The sequence below is a fragment of the Equus quagga genome, chromosome 14, assembly GCF_021613505.1.
Source record: "Equus quagga isolate Etosha38 chromosome 14, UCLA_HA_Equagga_1.0, whole genome shotgun sequence".
NCBI lineage: Eukaryota > Metazoa > Chordata > Mammalia > Perissodactyla > Equidae > Equus > Equus quagga.
The window spans coordinates 70,508,244-70,524,403 of NC_060280.1; the positions used below are offsets into that span (position 1 = coordinate 70,508,244).

The following is a 16,160-nucleotide window of genomic DNA, read 5'->3' on the forward strand; positions in this document are numbered from 1 at the left end:
CTCTTTTGTAACACTGACCCTCTTTGCCTTCTTTGCTTCTGTCCTTCTTTTCCTTTGGGTGTTAGCTTAGTTATCCATTCCCACAGGAAGTATTTTCTGACTCCAGGGGTGTTTATTACATCTACTGCGGAAATTGAGTACTTGGTCACATTGTATCCTTTCCTGGGTCATAAGCTGTGAGGGCAGAGTTTATTTCATTGAGTGCCTGCTAAGCTTTTTGCATGGAACACAGTAGTTCAGTAAACATGTATTTAGGGAATGAATAAATAAATAAATGGACTATAATGAAATTTGATTTTCATGGAATTCTATTGTAAATCATTTTGCAAAGCAAGAAGTCCTCTTGAAGCTGAATAATTACTCCCTGCTATGCCATTTTTTATGCAAATCTGGACTATTATGTATTGGCTTGTTTGTCTGCATTCAGCCTGTTGGTTTCTTTTGTGTTTTTTCCTTTGTGCTATCTGTGTCTTCTGTCAGACTGTAAGTGCCAGGAGACCAGAGCCTGCTTTTCTTCTGAGGGTGGTCTCTATTCAGGGAGTGGAATTGGGCATAGTTAGGTGGAGAGTGGGTGCCCTTTCCGAGAAAGAGGCTCCAGAGAGCACCAGCACATTGGGAGCCATATTTTGGTGGATGGTTGACCTGGGGCCCGGATACAGTCTGCAAGAAGCCTTTTCCCACCAAAGACCTGCAGCAGCTTTGAAGGGTGTTTTTATTTTGGGAGCTGTGGTTGCCATGGTAACGCAGTACATTTTCCTAGTCTTCTGATTCCAGGTCAGGGCAACAGTTGTTCCTCTTGCAGGAGCGAAGGATTTTGGAATAGCTGCATCCTTCCTGCTACTCCTTTTTCTCCCCAAATTAATCCAACAAATATTTATTGAGCACATATTATGTGCCAGGTACTGTTCTAGACACCGGAAATGATACTGAACAAAATAGTTTCTGTGCTAGTAGAGATCCATCCTAGAGAGGGCAGAGAGACAGGAAGCAAATTAGCAAAGCAACATGGACCCCTGTTGATTTAAAAGCAAGTTGTTGGGCCCATCCCTGAAAGGGAATTAGTTTGTTTTCTAAAATTTGGAAATCAGGAGTTTTAGAAGTCATGTCTTCTGCCTCCCTTGGAAGAGAGATAAGAATGGGGGAGGGGCTGGGGGCTGAAGGTGGGAGGCTGACTCCCCTCCCATTGATGGTAGACTTATTTGAATTGAGTGTGGGCATTTTGGAATACTGAGGCATCTGTTGCTCAGACATCTTCCAAGTTAAGCTGAGTCTCTCTCTGCAGCTGTCAGGTGCGAGAGCAGTTGTTCTCCTGGTGTTTTGCCTCCTTCCTCCTCTGAGCTGTAGGGGAAGCCAAAGCAATAGGCCGTCCATAGAAATGGCTCTTCTCTATGCAGCGTAATAACAGCCTTCAAGGCAGCCGTCAATGCCGTTTATTGAGCCACTGTAGAGAGTGGAGCCTTGAACTGGGAGTCGGGGCACCGGTGGTTGGTGGGGAAGGTACAGAGGAAAGAGGGGACACCTGCCTTTGGGAGCTTCCAGTCAGAGCGGCCGAGATTGGTGCCCACCTGGACACAAATGAAAACAATGCTGGCAATAGCAATTTATCATCTCTTAATTTGAGCAGCATTTTATCCTTTTTAAAGTGATTTACCAGGTTATGGGCTCCTGGAACGCAGGCACAGAATATAATTCTTTATATTCACCCCAGCACATACTACAGTGCCTGGCACACACTGAGCCTTCCAGTAACATGCTTATGGTGTGACGATCCATTACTTCATTTGTTCCTGCATCCATGGGGCACATGTAATGAGTATGTCCACTTGGCGATTAAGGAAATTGAAACTCTGAAACATGCCCACATCCATGCAACTAAGTAATGATGGAAACTTGACTCAAAAAGAGGTAGTGTCATGTCACTTTTAATTCAGGCCTTTTTCTATATTGTGCAATACTCGTATGTGTCTGACATTATCCTGAGGTTTGTGTATACGTGCTGATAATATGGGTCATTAAAATCCACAGGAAATGGAAACTGAAGACCAAGTGTTATAGGCAGCTGTTTTAGCATGCCTCCATTCTTTAAAGCAGCAGTCCCTGGGAAAAGCTTTGAATGGATTTTTACCTCCTCTTGATCCCCTTCCCATTTGGAGGGACAAATTAAACCTTCAGGCTGCCACCGTGAGTAGAGTCCAAATTCTGCATATACTGACAGCCTGGCTGCTTTGTGCTGGCTGCTGAGCTTTGGCTGGCCTCTACTCTTGACAGATTTACTCTAGTTTATTTATTGTCTGTCTGTTCGTTTGTTCATCAACTGATTTTTTATTAGGCAGTCGATGTGAATCATACAAATAAATGTAAAATTTACAACCATGCAAGTACATTCAAGACGAGGACAGCAGGTTAGGTAGGTAATCCTGGCAGTGGGCCAGTTCTTGTTGTGAAGGACGTCCCCTCCAGTAGAAGACCTTCCTTGGGAAGTGGTGTTAGATGGACATTTTGTTTTAGGAAAGCAGAAGCATGGGTTAACCAAGCCTTTTACTTCTCTTCTCTCTTTCTGCTGGACATGGGACCATTGAACTTCCCTTTGGTTTCTCTGGAAGAGGATGGGCAGGGGAAACTCAAGTTCTGTGTTGTTTCTCACAAGCACCGTTGATGCAGAGGACTCAAAAGTGATGCATTTTGGGGTCATTATCTGTGCATTTTTCCGACCTTATCCCTCATAGCCATGGAGAATCTAGAGCTGTAGAGCATCTGCTTTCAGTTGCCTACTAGGTTAATGCCCCTTTGGGTGACAGGTGCTGTTGGGAAATAATTAGATTCCACTGTCTCAGTCAGCTCAGTAGTATCCTCAGAGGGTTAGTATGAAATGGTTGGCACTATTCAGATAACTCCAAACACACTAGTCCAGGTTAGGTCAAGAGGTACTGGAGAATGAATGAATGAATAAATAAATAGACCTTTAAAAATAAATATATTGTATATTTAATATATATAAATGTTACATATGCATCTATGTGTGTGAGTATATATGTATCTATTTTTTACCCCTGGATGCCCCCTAGCACAGGTGAAGTGCTCTTTGGCCATGGGATGGTGACTCAGCTCAGATCAGCAAGAAATTTTAATATGCCTACTGAAATTTGCATATTGCATATTGACTTGTCTTGGTGTCAGCAGTTGGGTTAGATCCGTCCACCCCTGGGAGACTTGGCCTACCTTATGCTAGGTGAGGACCGGGTAAGCCCGGCTGGAGCCGAGTGATGGCACGTCCAGAGTCACAGGTGGCTACTGATTGTGAATTTGAGAGTGACTGGGGAGAGCTGAGAAATAGAATGTGCTTCTACCACTGCCAAAGCTGTTCATCTTTGCAACATACTGTCAATAACAGCCCAGGCCAACACTTCCTCACCGGTATAGATGACTTCTCAGTGTCTGCGTTTGATTTTTATTCTAGTCGCAATTTCCAGCCTGCTTTCATGGAGTAAAATTCCAGCCTGGAGCAAGTTTTCTTCCCTCAGGCTGCTTTGCATCATCTGTTTCCTCCTACATAAATAGGGCATCATGATAATACCTGCCTTGTAGGTTGGTTTGAAGATGGAATAATACAGGTAAGGCATCTCTCAAAGTGCCTGATGCACAGTAGGTACTCGCTTTCTGATTATTTCCTTATCTCTCTCCCCTTTAAATTTAGGGGAAAGAGGTGTTTTCATGTTGGTGTCATTTTGGCCCAGCTTATCTGATCTGAACGGCAGGCTCTGGCTCTTGCGGTTGTTCCTCATTGCAGCACCTTTGCTGAATCATCTGGGTTTGGCAGACCTGGAAAAAATGGTGGTCCGGATGGTGGTTAGGGCTGTGTGTGATCGGCTAAGGCAGCCTGTATTGTCTCTTAGTATTTCCTGGTGCACTTCTGGAACCTGATCCCCTTCTTGTGTGTAAGGGAGGGGGACAAGTAACCAGCCGTGGGGGTGTTGTTATGAGTATCTCGCCTGGGGCTGAATTTTCTGTGATATGGCTTCATGAATCTTTGATTGGGCAGTGCTGCCATCAGGCTGTGGAGGACTCGAAATGAGTGGAGGGCAGGATTGTCTTCTGAGTTTGAGATGAGTGACATTCTTTGATATGAGGTGTAATTAGGAGAGAAGAGGCTCTTGGTGCTAGGGAGAAGATGCAGAATGAGAACTTTTAGAAAAATGAGAAGAACTTATGAAAAAGAGCCAAGGTAAGATTTAAAGACAGTCTTTAAGAGGGATAGGGGGCGTTTGTGAGGTTAGGATTGGTTTTGTGTGTACTCTGTAATGCTTTTTCCACCTTTTATGAGACTGTATTTGTGGAACAACGTACGTGTCATTCTTATATTTTGAGAAATACTTTATAACTTGTTATATCTGAATATTTTATGAGCACTTAGTCTTATATTAGTGAGAGTATTGTGATCCGCTTTATCCCTCTCAACAGGAACGATACATATTATTTGAATACGTACTGTGTAAGAGCCATGTTTAATATTTAGGAATGTAGGGAGGCAAATGTTTAAGTCTGTTTTTGTCTCTGCAGGTAAGAGATATAGAATGAAAGGAAAAATATTTCATTAAACAATAATCTGTGTTTCCCTATGACGAGCTAGAGACTCATTAGGATGAACTAAAATCAAAACAGGATTCACGAGAGTCTTCCTCCCTTCCAAATTAAAAATACACGAGGGACCCTTCTGATTATATCCATTCACATTCCATCAGTCGTTCATTCCCTCAGCATTTGTTCTGGCAACTGCTGCACGGGGCACTCAACACAGCCCAGCTGTAAAAGCCGTAGACGCTGGAGTGACCTGCATGGATTCAGGTCCAAGGCTCTGCCACTTAATATCGATGTGACCTTAACTATATTTTAACTTTTTCAAAACTTGCCCCCCAATTTTATTGTCTTCATAGTACTTTTTACTTTAGAAATTAGCGTATTCTTTTGCCTCTCTGCTGATGATCTGTCTCCCATTTCTGCATCCCTACTGCTAAATTTTGTGAATTTGAGGTCGTTAAGAGCAGGGGCCTTGTCCACTACTGTGTCTCTAGTGGTTAGAGCAGAGCTGGTACCTAGAAGACACTCAAAAACAGCACGCGATGCACAGATTTTGTGGAATGAACAGCTGGCAGCAGTTATCCTTGTTAGGAGCGATATACCAGAGAGCTAAGAAAAAAATGTAAGATACTTTCTCTCCCCTCTGGGAGTTTCTGTACTTGTACCTGAAGGGCAGCATGGTGTTGTGGCAGAACTCTGCTCTGAGAGTCAGCCACCCTGAGTTTTATTCTTTGCAGTGCTATTAAATCCCTCTGCGGCTTTCCACATGTCTCTTCCTTGGCCTTTGGTTTCCTGGTCTGAAAGGGAAAGAATTAGACTTGGTTATCTTTCAGACCCCTTCCTGCTGTAAGGGTTGGCCCATGATTTTGTTACGAGAATTACAGACTGTGATAAAATGGTAAGCTGGAAACAGAATAACAGTAAAAGGAAGCAGGGATCAAAAAGTACACACAGGAAGTGAGACAGGAAGTGACATTTCTGTGTCTCTGTGCCTGTGAGTTGCCTTTCCGAAGGTGTCTGAACCACAGTTGTTTTCAGGTTGCTGTTCTCAGGTTGCCATTCTCCTCTCCCCACTAACCAGCCAGTGCCACCTCGCCCTCCTGGTTCAGTGCACACAGCTCCCTTCTCTGCCGCTCACTTAGCTTTCAACCTGATTTTCCTGGAAGATTTCCTCACTTTATTAAACCTTACTTAGCTTTATTGCACTTCGAAGGTCAGTAGGGGCCTTTGTGATCGTAGCACCCTCAGTTCATTTTACAGATAAGCAAATGGAGGTTCAGAATGGCAGTGCTGCTTGCTCGGTGTTCTGCAGAGTCAGTGGCAGAGCCAGAGCTGGACAGAGCCCAGCTCCAGATCTATTGCTGCACTGTACTCGTGCTCTATTTTCCATATATTTTTATTTTTAATAAGTGAGTGTTACGTTATGCATGATGCCAAGATGAGTCTACGTGGATGCTATGTAGACCCAGCTAGAGTTCCCTGACGTCTTTTCATAACGCACTTCTGCAGCCCTTCTGCTCTCACTCCAGGTGCAAGGCCCACTGAAGGTTGGCTCTAGGCTTATCTGACCATTCGTTGACGAAGGTGGTAATAATTCACTAGTCAGCAGGTATTTGTTTTGCACAGTGCTAAAGTGGTGGGGATGCCAAAGAAGCAGCTAGGACTGTCCCCAGGGGCTGGCAAGCAGCAGAAGAAGGACATCCTAGATTTCTCCCTCACCTTCTCCTGTCACCTGCAGTCAGGCACCTCCTAAATCTCTCCATCCTCATTCCGCTCCGTTAGCTTGAGCCTTCATCCTCTGCTCTCTTGAGAGGGCTTCCTTATAGGCCTCCCACTTACCACCTCTACTTTCTTCTAGTAGACAGATCACTCCCCTGTTCAGAATTCTTCAGTGCCTCCTCATCACCTACAGGATGAAATTTAATCTCATTTCTGGGACACACAGGCCCCTTGTGTTGTACTCTCTGCTTGCTTGTCCACCTTTGTCTCTTGCCGTTCCCACCTCAGCCTTCTTCTCCAGCAGCATGACTGAGCATGCGCCTCTTTTCATGCTTCTGTGTCTTGGCATGTGTCAGTCCCTCTGCTTGGAATATAATCTGCCTAGGAAAATTGTACTCATCTTTAAATGTCCGCTCAAATGCTTGCTACTCTGTGAAGCTCTATCTATAGTCTCATGCAGCCCCAGGTGTTCTTTCTCTACTGTACTTTGTATATACACTTCCCTCATCCCACCCTCCATGAAGCAATTATCTTATTGTATGTAATCTCATTATTCAATGGAATGTCTCTTCCTTCACTAGAGAGTAGACTCCTCAAGGACGGAATGTCTCTTTCTCTCTCTCTTTTTAAACCTGTGTTCGCTCAGATGGAGCCTGGTACATAGGACGTCCTCTAGACATACTTGTTAAATGAGAGATGTGATTTCATTAAGCACTACTGAAATTAAGCCAAGGGTGGATTTTTTTTTTTTCCCCAAGAGGGAAGAGTCATTTCAAATGCTGTAGAAATGTCAGAAAGAATTGGGACAGGAGAAAAACAACAAAAAAGAATTGGGATAGGAGAAAAGTCCATTAGGCAGTCATTGGTGACCTTTGATGAGAGAACATTGTGTTTCAGGCAGTAGAGATGGAAGTGTGATTGCAGAGGGGGAAGAAGTCAATAGAGAGGAAATAGATGCAGCTGGTGGAGATCACCAGTTAGAGGAGGGTGTAATGAAAGGAAAGCGGAAAAGGCAGGTAACTTCAACACGTGAAGAAGTATGATGAAACCAAAAAGAGTCTTGAGCTCATTTGGATGAATATTTACCCTCTTGGGGCAACTGGGAACTACAAATACCAATTTATCTCATCAAAATGAGACTCTCTCAGCTGAGCTGAGGAATGGAGCCTGCCCACTGCAAGGTCACTCGTTCCCTTCTCACTAAAATCGCCCCGAGAGAAAAATGGACATAAGGAAGAGTTTGAGGCATATTGCTTTTTGATCTAAAGGATGAAGAGTATGCTGGATAAAGAAAGAGTGAAAGGCTAGGGTTTTTCCCTGTTCGTCGTAACCCCCCACCCATTTACTGCTGAAATGTAGTGAGCAGAAAAGACAGTGAACAGGAGCATTTTGAGTGACAAGAACATGTCGGGTGTGTTTCGCTAGGTGGGATACTTCTAAGTGTCAGCTCTGCAGGGGGACAGTTACCGAATGGAAGTGGAGGTTCTCCTGGGACTAGCCGTCTGTGCTCCTGTAATTCTTCCCGAATGCTGAGTCAGATCTCCTCAGCCAGGGATGGGTGGGAATAATCACCTTAGTGCTCTTAGCCCAGCAGAGTTACAGAGAGGCCTCAGACGACACACCTGTGAGCTCTAGGCCTCACCCAGGCAATTGTCTCCTCACTGTGAGCTTGGAAAAGCGTTTATAGGATGTTGTTGTAAGGGGCGCTGTGGGATCAGAAAGAACGTGCCATGGGTGAGTTATAGTTACAATGATCAATCCTGAGTTAGGGCAGATTGGGGAATTTAGTTACAGAAAATGGGACACTTGTATTCTTGTTATAAAGAAAGTAAGGAGAACAAGATGGAGTTTGAATAAAAAAGAGAAGAGTATTATTTTCCTCTTGTACTGACTTTTAAGTGAAATGGTGTGTGAAAAATATATAGTAGGCACTCAGTCTATGCTGCTTTCCCCTTCCTCTATGATACAAACTGTCGGTTACCCTTGAATGAATTTTGAGTGAGTGAATTACCCACTTTGGGGATCATCAAAATCTTTTTTTATGCTCTTATCTATGTGAATGGTCCCAGAGCTGAACTTGAAGCGGGTTAGTTGGATATAGAACAGGAATGTGATGGCAGTGTGTTTCATTAACATTCTCTAACTAAAAATAAACAGTATGCGGATTATCCAACTTCTGTTTTCTTGTGTTCAATACGGTCATGGGTTGCATAACGACATTTTGATCAATGATGGACTGACTGCATATACAATGGTGATCCCATAAGATTAGTACCATATAGCCTAGGTGTGTAGTAGCCTATACCATCTAGGTTTGTGTAATTATACTCTATGATGTTCACACAATGATGGAATCACCAAGTGACGCAATTCTCAGAACATATTCCCTTCGTTAAGTGATGTGTGACTTATCTGAATTATCCTGTACCCATTGCATTCTTACTAATGAAAAGTGACCATGAGTGGTGTATACCTTATCAGAAAGTCATCAAGGTACTTGGCAGAGAAGATATGGCATTTAATCCTGTATGGAAAATGGCCTTGTGCAAACAGATCAGGCCATTATACCCAGATGTCCTGACTCTAGGTCCAGTCAATGCTGTTATTTCTTCCCAGGCCCCTGAGGGGCTCTCTGTGAGTTGGTAAATGACCTAAGTTCTTGGTTAGGACTGTGTTTATTTCTTTTAATTGGAAAAAAACCCAAGATAACAGTTTCACCATAAACCAGTTTTTCCTGGGGCTAAGGGCAAATGAAGTCGGATGAGGGGTGGGAATAGGAGTGGGGCAGGGAAGGGGGCGGCAGGGAAGCGGAAAGGACTCTCTGGAGAACAGCACAGCCTGCAGTCTGTCCTTGAGCCCCATGGTTGCTCCATGATATCTAGCAGTTTGTCTCTGATAGCGTTTGTGCATAAATACCCGCTTCCCCCATGTGTCCTTTGTCCTTTAGGACTCAAGAATTTGTCCTTCTTTCCAGATGCATCAGCCTCTCCTCGCCCGGGTGCCTCTTGAGTCCTTGGCCCTCTGGAGCAGAACGCAAGGCTTTCTGTATCTTCCCTGCTTGGTTACCTTCAGGACTCACACACTTTCAGCTTAAGGGGGTTGACTTCTCTTAACTAGAGGGAAGCAGAGAAGTGGTGACAAAATTAACTACCAGTTGGGAAGCCATAGTCATAAAACATCTTAAAAACGTATTTATTCTTGAGTTGGGTCCTCAATCAGGAGTAAAATAGACCCTTGCCACTTTGTCTTGGGCTTCCAAAATGTTCTTGTAGGAGTTCACCAGTTGTTTCGAGGGAATCAGCTCTCCCAGTCTACTCCAGGTTGGCTCCTAAATCAAGCTACTTGTACTTCAGCTGGCAGTAGAATCGAGTTGGCACTGACACTAGAACAGTTTCTTAAACGTATTTCTGTGAAGAGGCCCTCAGGGCACCAGCATTTCTGCCCTGCTGCTGGCCTATGCCTCCTGAGTCCTGCCTTCATGCGGAAATGGGATGACGCTGGCCTCTCTGGTCCTCAGAGACTCCCACTTGGGCTCAGGCCAACCCTTCACTGGCTCCTTAGAAGACTCTCTAGGCTTGGCTCTCGCTCTAGGAAGTTCTTCCCTCTCCCTGGGCTCATGCTCTGTCTTATTTAGCTTGCCTATGGCTTTTTCACCAGCCGGTTCTTGAGACAGGTCTACAGTGAGACATAAGTTGTTTTTTTCAGGTGTGGTCAAAACTTGTTTATTTCTGTGGTTTCACTTTTAGACTTGTGACCTTGTGGCCAGTGCTGTTATGTAGGAAACTGTCCCATCTCACATCAATGCCCATTAACTGGTCAGGGCAAACTCTTGTCACTTCTTGTTTCAAAGTTTTTGCTGCATTGGACTTCCCAGATGCTCTTGCTTTCTGGCTGAGGGCCGCCTCCTGCAGAGCAGAGGTGATTGACAGTGCCGGCAGATGAACGTTCAAGTTCCTACTAGCTCCCCTCCCCCCACCCCCCCAAGTTCACATCTCCCTCAGTCACATCACTAAGGTCACTCCTGCCACCCACCCCTCCATAGCTCCAGGTGAATGCTATCGCCCAGCATGGTCACATGCTCAAGGTGAAAGAGCAACGAATTCAGGGGCAGAAAACCTGGACTGAAATCCTTGTTCACTGAAATCCTTCAGTGAACTGAGATCCAACTCACTCTTAGACATGTCATGTATCCCTGCAAACCCTTATTTTCTTCATCTTTACAATGGGGATCAGGGCACCAGCCCAGGGGCGCAGCGGTTGAGTTCTCACGTTCTGCTTTGGAGGCCCGGGGTTCGCTGGTTTGGATCCTGGACGCAGACCTATGTTCTGCTTGTTAAGCCATGCTGTGACAGGCATCTCACCTATAAAGTAGAGGAAGATGGGTACAGATGTTAGCTCAGGGCCAGTTTAACTCAGAAAAACAGGAGGATTGGCGGCAGATGTTAGCTCAGGGCTTATCTTTCTCAAAAAAAAAAAATAAGACGGGAATCAGAATATACGTATTTCTTATCTACTTTATGAGGTTGGAAAGGTTAGATGGAAGAATGTACGTGGAAGCAGTTTGTAGACTAGAAAGCACTGTTTAAATGTGAAGGTTTATTGTTAGTATGAAACACAGCATATGAGTGTGCAACATCTTGAGTACACTGAAAAAAGCAGCCAATATTTGCACCAAAGGAGGTTTTCTCTGATGTAGCCAGCAGGTTATCTCCAAGGCTTGGGCAAAACTACCCTTATCCTAGGCGATAACTGCTCAGGTTTGGATTTGTCATAGCTCTGTGGCTCAGAGGGAGCAGAACTCTGGATCAGGTCGGAAAAAAGAGAAAAACAATGATTTAGGCCCTGAATACCTCAGAAGGAAGAGACAGCCATGCTTCTGTGTGACATGAGGCTCAGTTGGCCAAGGTGGGAGATGAAATTATTGAGGTGGGGTCTGTGGGATCATGTAGAAGAGACATTTAAAGCAGCGGGGACAATGTGAACAAAGTTTGGAGGAATGAGTGTACGTGGTTTATTTGGGGAACACAAGTGGTTCAGTGTAAACAGAACATTAGGACCTTAGGTGGAACTTTCTGTAGGGGAAGTTGAGAAACTGGGAAGAAGAAGTTGGTTTCATATTGTAAGGCTGTGTGTGAGGCAAAGATCTTTGGACTGTAATCTATGGCATGAGAGGAAAACTTCAAAGGATTTTAACCTGGGGAGAGTCATGTTTAGAGGTGGTTTCGAAGATAACAGGTGGCGGTCTAGGCACATTCTCCTGCTGGGGTCGGCTCGTATCAGCCAGTTGTGCATATCGCTTCCCAGCTGTGATTTTAGTTGATAGCTTGCAATCGACCATGGTGTGAGTACTTACATTACAGAAATCAGCAAATGATATGAATCAGTCCCCTCTCCACCCCGCAAGCTGATTGTCAAAAATTTATCAGCACAGTTAAGGGGCCATTTCAAGAAAGCAGGACTTTAGTAGTTTGCAAACCTGGGATGTGTGTTAGAAATCTTTCAGGCCCCACCCCAGACTCACTGAATCAGAATTTTTATTTTTTTAAAATTTTTTTTATTTTTAAATTTTAAATCTATTTTTAAAAATTTTTCCAGGCAATTCTTATGCAGCCAGTCTGCTGCCGGTGTTTGGATCAGGACACAGGCAGGAGGGATAGTAAGGAGGGGATGGATATAAAAGATGTTTCAGAGGTGGGAGCAACAGAACTCACTGACAGATCCGAGGTAGGGAGAGGGGGAGAGGGAACTGCCGGAACAATTTCTGAGTCTCCCTGTGTGGACAGATAAGTGGATGGATAGTGATGCAGATAGCTGAGCTAAGGAAGTCAAGACAGGAGTTGTTTGGTAGAAGAGGTGAGAGTGGGAGATGGGAGTGGGGGTAGTTGTGTGCAGGCTGTTTGGGGAGCCTAGGGAGGCAGGGTTTTGGCGGTGTCCTGTCAACAGTTGGATTCGGGAGCTGCTGCTTGGTGGAGCAGTAGAAGCTGGTGATACAGGCTCAGGAGTCAACATGTGGGTTGTAGAAGCCATGGATTTGGATGAGACTGTTGGGGGAAAATGTGTAGAGAATAGAAGGGGACTGTGGGCTGCACTCTAGGAACAAATTTTCAGATGTTGGTAGAAAAAGAGAAGCCGAGAAGAGATCAAGCAAACAGCAGTTTGTGTATTGATTACTGAAGTCAATGGTTCCTGGAGGGTGGGGTTCCTTTAGGTGTTCCCAGAATTTCCAAAAGCCCAACAGAAACCACACACGCGTTTTTCTGTAATAAGACAACCTAAAACATTAAATTTGTTTAGCAACCCAGTGTGGTGAGGCGTGTTTTGGATGCTGACCTGAAATTCTTTTTTTTTTTTTTTTTTTGAGGAAGATTAGCCCTGAGCTAACTGCTGCCAATCCTCCTCTTTTTGCTGAGGAAGACTGGCCCTGAGCTAACATCCATACCCATCTTCCTCTACTTTCTGTGTGGGACACCTACCACAGCCTGGCTTGCCAAGCGGTGCCATGTCTGCACCTGGGATCCGAACCGGCGAACCCCGGGCCACCGAAGCAGAACGTGTGAACTTAACCACTGCGCCACCAGGCTGGCCCCTGACCTGAAATTCTTAACGGTAGTTCTGTGCCTTTGATTAAAAGCACACACACATTACCTAGGAGACAAATAGTGCATAGTTATCTCTTTCAAAACATGATAGGTGGGAATATAGATTAGGGTTCTTGGTGTGGAGGAAGTAGGGACGTGTGGGGAATGCACGCAGAGGCTCTCCATGTGTCCTAGGAGAGTCACCTGATATGCCCCTGTGAGAGAGGAAATCAATGGAGAAGGAGCTGTACCTCCTTATTTTGAGCAGTTCAGGTAAAGGGACCAGGATCAAGATGATTGTTGAAAATAAGGTTTTGGGGTTATCTGTGGACAAAATGTCTTCTGGCTTGCGTGGGGTCGGAGAACTCTCTGCAGCTTCCTGGTCCTTGCTTCCTTCTCCAACTTGAAGGCTCTGGATTCGGAAGGAAAGCTTTCTAAATATGGGAGGGGGTGCAGGGAGCTGGGAAGGGAGAGTGGGGCCGAGGGGGAGGCTGACCTTTGAGCCTCCACTGCCCAGAATCTTAACAAATTCTCACAGACTTCAAGTTCTGGGAAGCAACTTGGTTGGTCACGCTACCTCCTGAGTAAAGTTTGACCACTAAGTGACCTGGTTAATTTGTATTTACTTTCCTGAGAGGGCCTAAGATTTCACTGTGAAGTTAAGTAGTGATTGAGGCCAATGAAGCTCCTAGGTTGTGGGAAGCTAGAAAAAAGCGGTGTGTTCCTTTACGTAAGAGCAATTAAGGAAAGTCTGAGCTGACACAGGTTCTCCTTGCCCCCTTTCTTCAGGCCCTGTTTGAGGAATGTAATGGGGTAAGTGTAATTCTTTTAATTGTGTGTGGTGAAAGGCCTAGAATCTTATTTGGATGAAGTATCCTTTACCCTTTGGAAAAATATCTCAGAACAGGGCATGAGAGAATACTTATTTTTTTTTTTTCCAACCAAAGCTTGATTTTATGTATTCATGAGCCAAGGATTGGCATGAAAATTTAAAACTCATGGATATTTCAGAAGGAAAGAAACAAACAAAAAAGTTGTAGCCTTGGGCTTCAAAATCTTTTTCTACTAACTTTTACCTGTAATGTCTAATTGGAGAGGCACATTCTTTTCTGCCCACCCTCTGATGGAGCCTCTGTCAAATAGGAGATACAGCTCCCTCACCCTGGATAACTGAGAGTTGGACCACGACTTTGGCACAGGAGTGGGGCAGCGGAATGCTGGCATTAGGAGGGTAATGCCAGCCCTGGGGGGTTTTCTTCCAGCGGCTGCTTTATTTGGAAGATTCACATATGTCTAATTCAGGTTGGTATCTCCAGATCACCAATGCCTGAAACATAGTCTGTTGGAAACATGGATGAATGAATGGCCCATCAGGAATTCATACTGAATAGTGGGCTCCTGAGTTCACAGACCATGCCTTACAGGTCCCGTAAGACCTAGCAGATACTTTGAACACAGGCCTTCAGAAAATGCAGATGAACATTTGGAAGCACGTGGTAATCTGGAGGGAGAGGGTTAACCTGTGCGGATTTGAGAGTACTCAGCAAGGTTTCTTTCTGGACTGGCCAGGGAGTATTCGGTGGAAGTGGAGACTTGGGAGTGAGGACAAGGCTAGATATCTGCACATCAGTTTATCAGACACATGTTATATACCTAATATGCACTCAGCACAGTGCTGGGCACTAGAGATTGAAAGAAATGACAAATAAAATAGGATCTTTACTCTCAAATAACTTAAAGGGTGGTGGAAGGCATAGGGAACTGAATCATTAATTACCGTATCTCAGGGAGTATGGTAAGTGTTATGCTAAAGGGCAGTGCAGGGTGACAAGGGACCATAGTGTGGGCGGCCGGCATCAAGGAAGATTTCCCTGAGAAGGCACTACTTTTGAAGGATAATAATAGCTATAATATTGAGTATCTACTCAATGCCAGATACCTTTCTAAGTATTTTGTGGGTATTAATTTATTTAATTTTCTCAACACCCCAGTGAAGAAGATACTTTTATTATTCCCATTTTATAGAGGTTAAAACTGAGTGGTTGGAAGAGTTAAGATTTGGTTGCTGACAGTCTAAAGCAAGAGCCCTCAGGCTTAATCCTTCATCCCTGAAGGACACTGCTTCAGTGATGGGAATGAGTGAAACAAAGAAGGGAGTAGAGAAAAGGACATACCGGCCAGGAGAGGAGCATATGGAAAGCCAAAGACAAATGAAGAGTGAGATTCTGGAGTGGGCGAGAGATGTGGGAGCTAGGAAGGTTGCCTGTTAGGCTTTTATATCTTAGTTTTAGGCTAAACTAAGGAGTGTGAACTTTGTTCTGAAATTATGGGAAGCCTGAAGGATTTTTAAGCCGGGAAGAGACATGATCAAATCTGCCTTTGGGAAGATCGTTGTATCAGTGTCCAGGATAGACTGGAGTCAGGTCAGATTGACACCAGGAAGAGCAGTTAGGAGCCTATTAAAGTAATCCTGTAAGGAGTGATGAGAGCTTGATCTAAGGCAGGGGAGGGAGGAGGAATGATGGATGGGCGAGCGGGATGGGTCAGAGAGGTAGGGAGGAAGCAGAATCTGCAGGACGTGGTGTGAAACTGGTGGGGAGGTGCATTTCTAGTTTGAATCCTTCCTTATGGAGTCCAGGAGAGAAAGAGAGTGAATTCATTATCAGGCATGTTCAGTTTGAGATTCCTAAGAGAGTCCAGTACTGCTGCAAACGCATGATAATAAAAATAAGTATTATTAACATTTTTGGGGGGACTTATTATTTGCCAAGCCTTCTGCTAAGTGCCTTCTGTTAGTTAATTTGTCAATCCTCAAAACAGGTCTATCAAGTTACTTACATTTTAACAGATGAGGGACAGGAATGTGTAGAGAGGTAAATAAGCTGCTTTGAGTTATTCACATATCAGGTGGCAGAGCTAGAACTCAAATTCTGGGTTTGATCTGGAAACCTCTATGCTGTCCAGTAAAGCTTTCTGCAATGATGGAAATGTTCTGTATCTGTACTGACTAATATACAGGCTAATAGCCACATGGAGTTACTGAATTCTTGAAATGTAACTAGTGTGACTAAGGGACAGAGTTTTTAATTACAGTCATGCACGGTGTAACAGTGTTTTTGGTCAGTGACAAACTGCATGTACAATGGTGGCCCCATAAGATTAGTACCACGTAGCCTAGGTGTGTGGTAGGCTATCCCATCTAGGTTTGTGTAAGTACACTCTGTGATGTTCGCACAATGACGAAATCGCCTGCACTTCTCAGAAAGTGTCCCTATCTTTAAGCAAAGC

The 16,160-nt window shown here is 44.5% G+C and overlaps 1 protein-coding gene across 11 annotated transcripts in view; it reads left to right on the top strand.

The window, feature by feature from the left end:
• GRAMD1B (GRAM domain containing 1B) overlaps nucleotides 1-16,160 on the top strand; it is a 163,853-nt gene that overhangs the window by 13,243 nt on the left and 134,450 nt on the right. The window contains exon 1 of one of the 11 annotated variants that reach the window (XM_046685677.1): nucleotides 4,107-4,222. The exons of 9 other annotated variants lie outside the window; for them this stretch is intronic. In XM_046685677.1, the coding sequence (XP_046541633.1) occupies nucleotides 4,176-4,222 (47 nt within the window). In that variant the 5' untranslated portion in view covers nucleotides 4,107-4,175. Of the gene's footprint in view, nucleotides 1-4,106; nucleotides 4,223-13,665; nucleotides 13,686-16,160 lie in introns of those variants that run through there. One more of the 11 variants, XM_046685679.1, reaches the window with a different exon arrangement.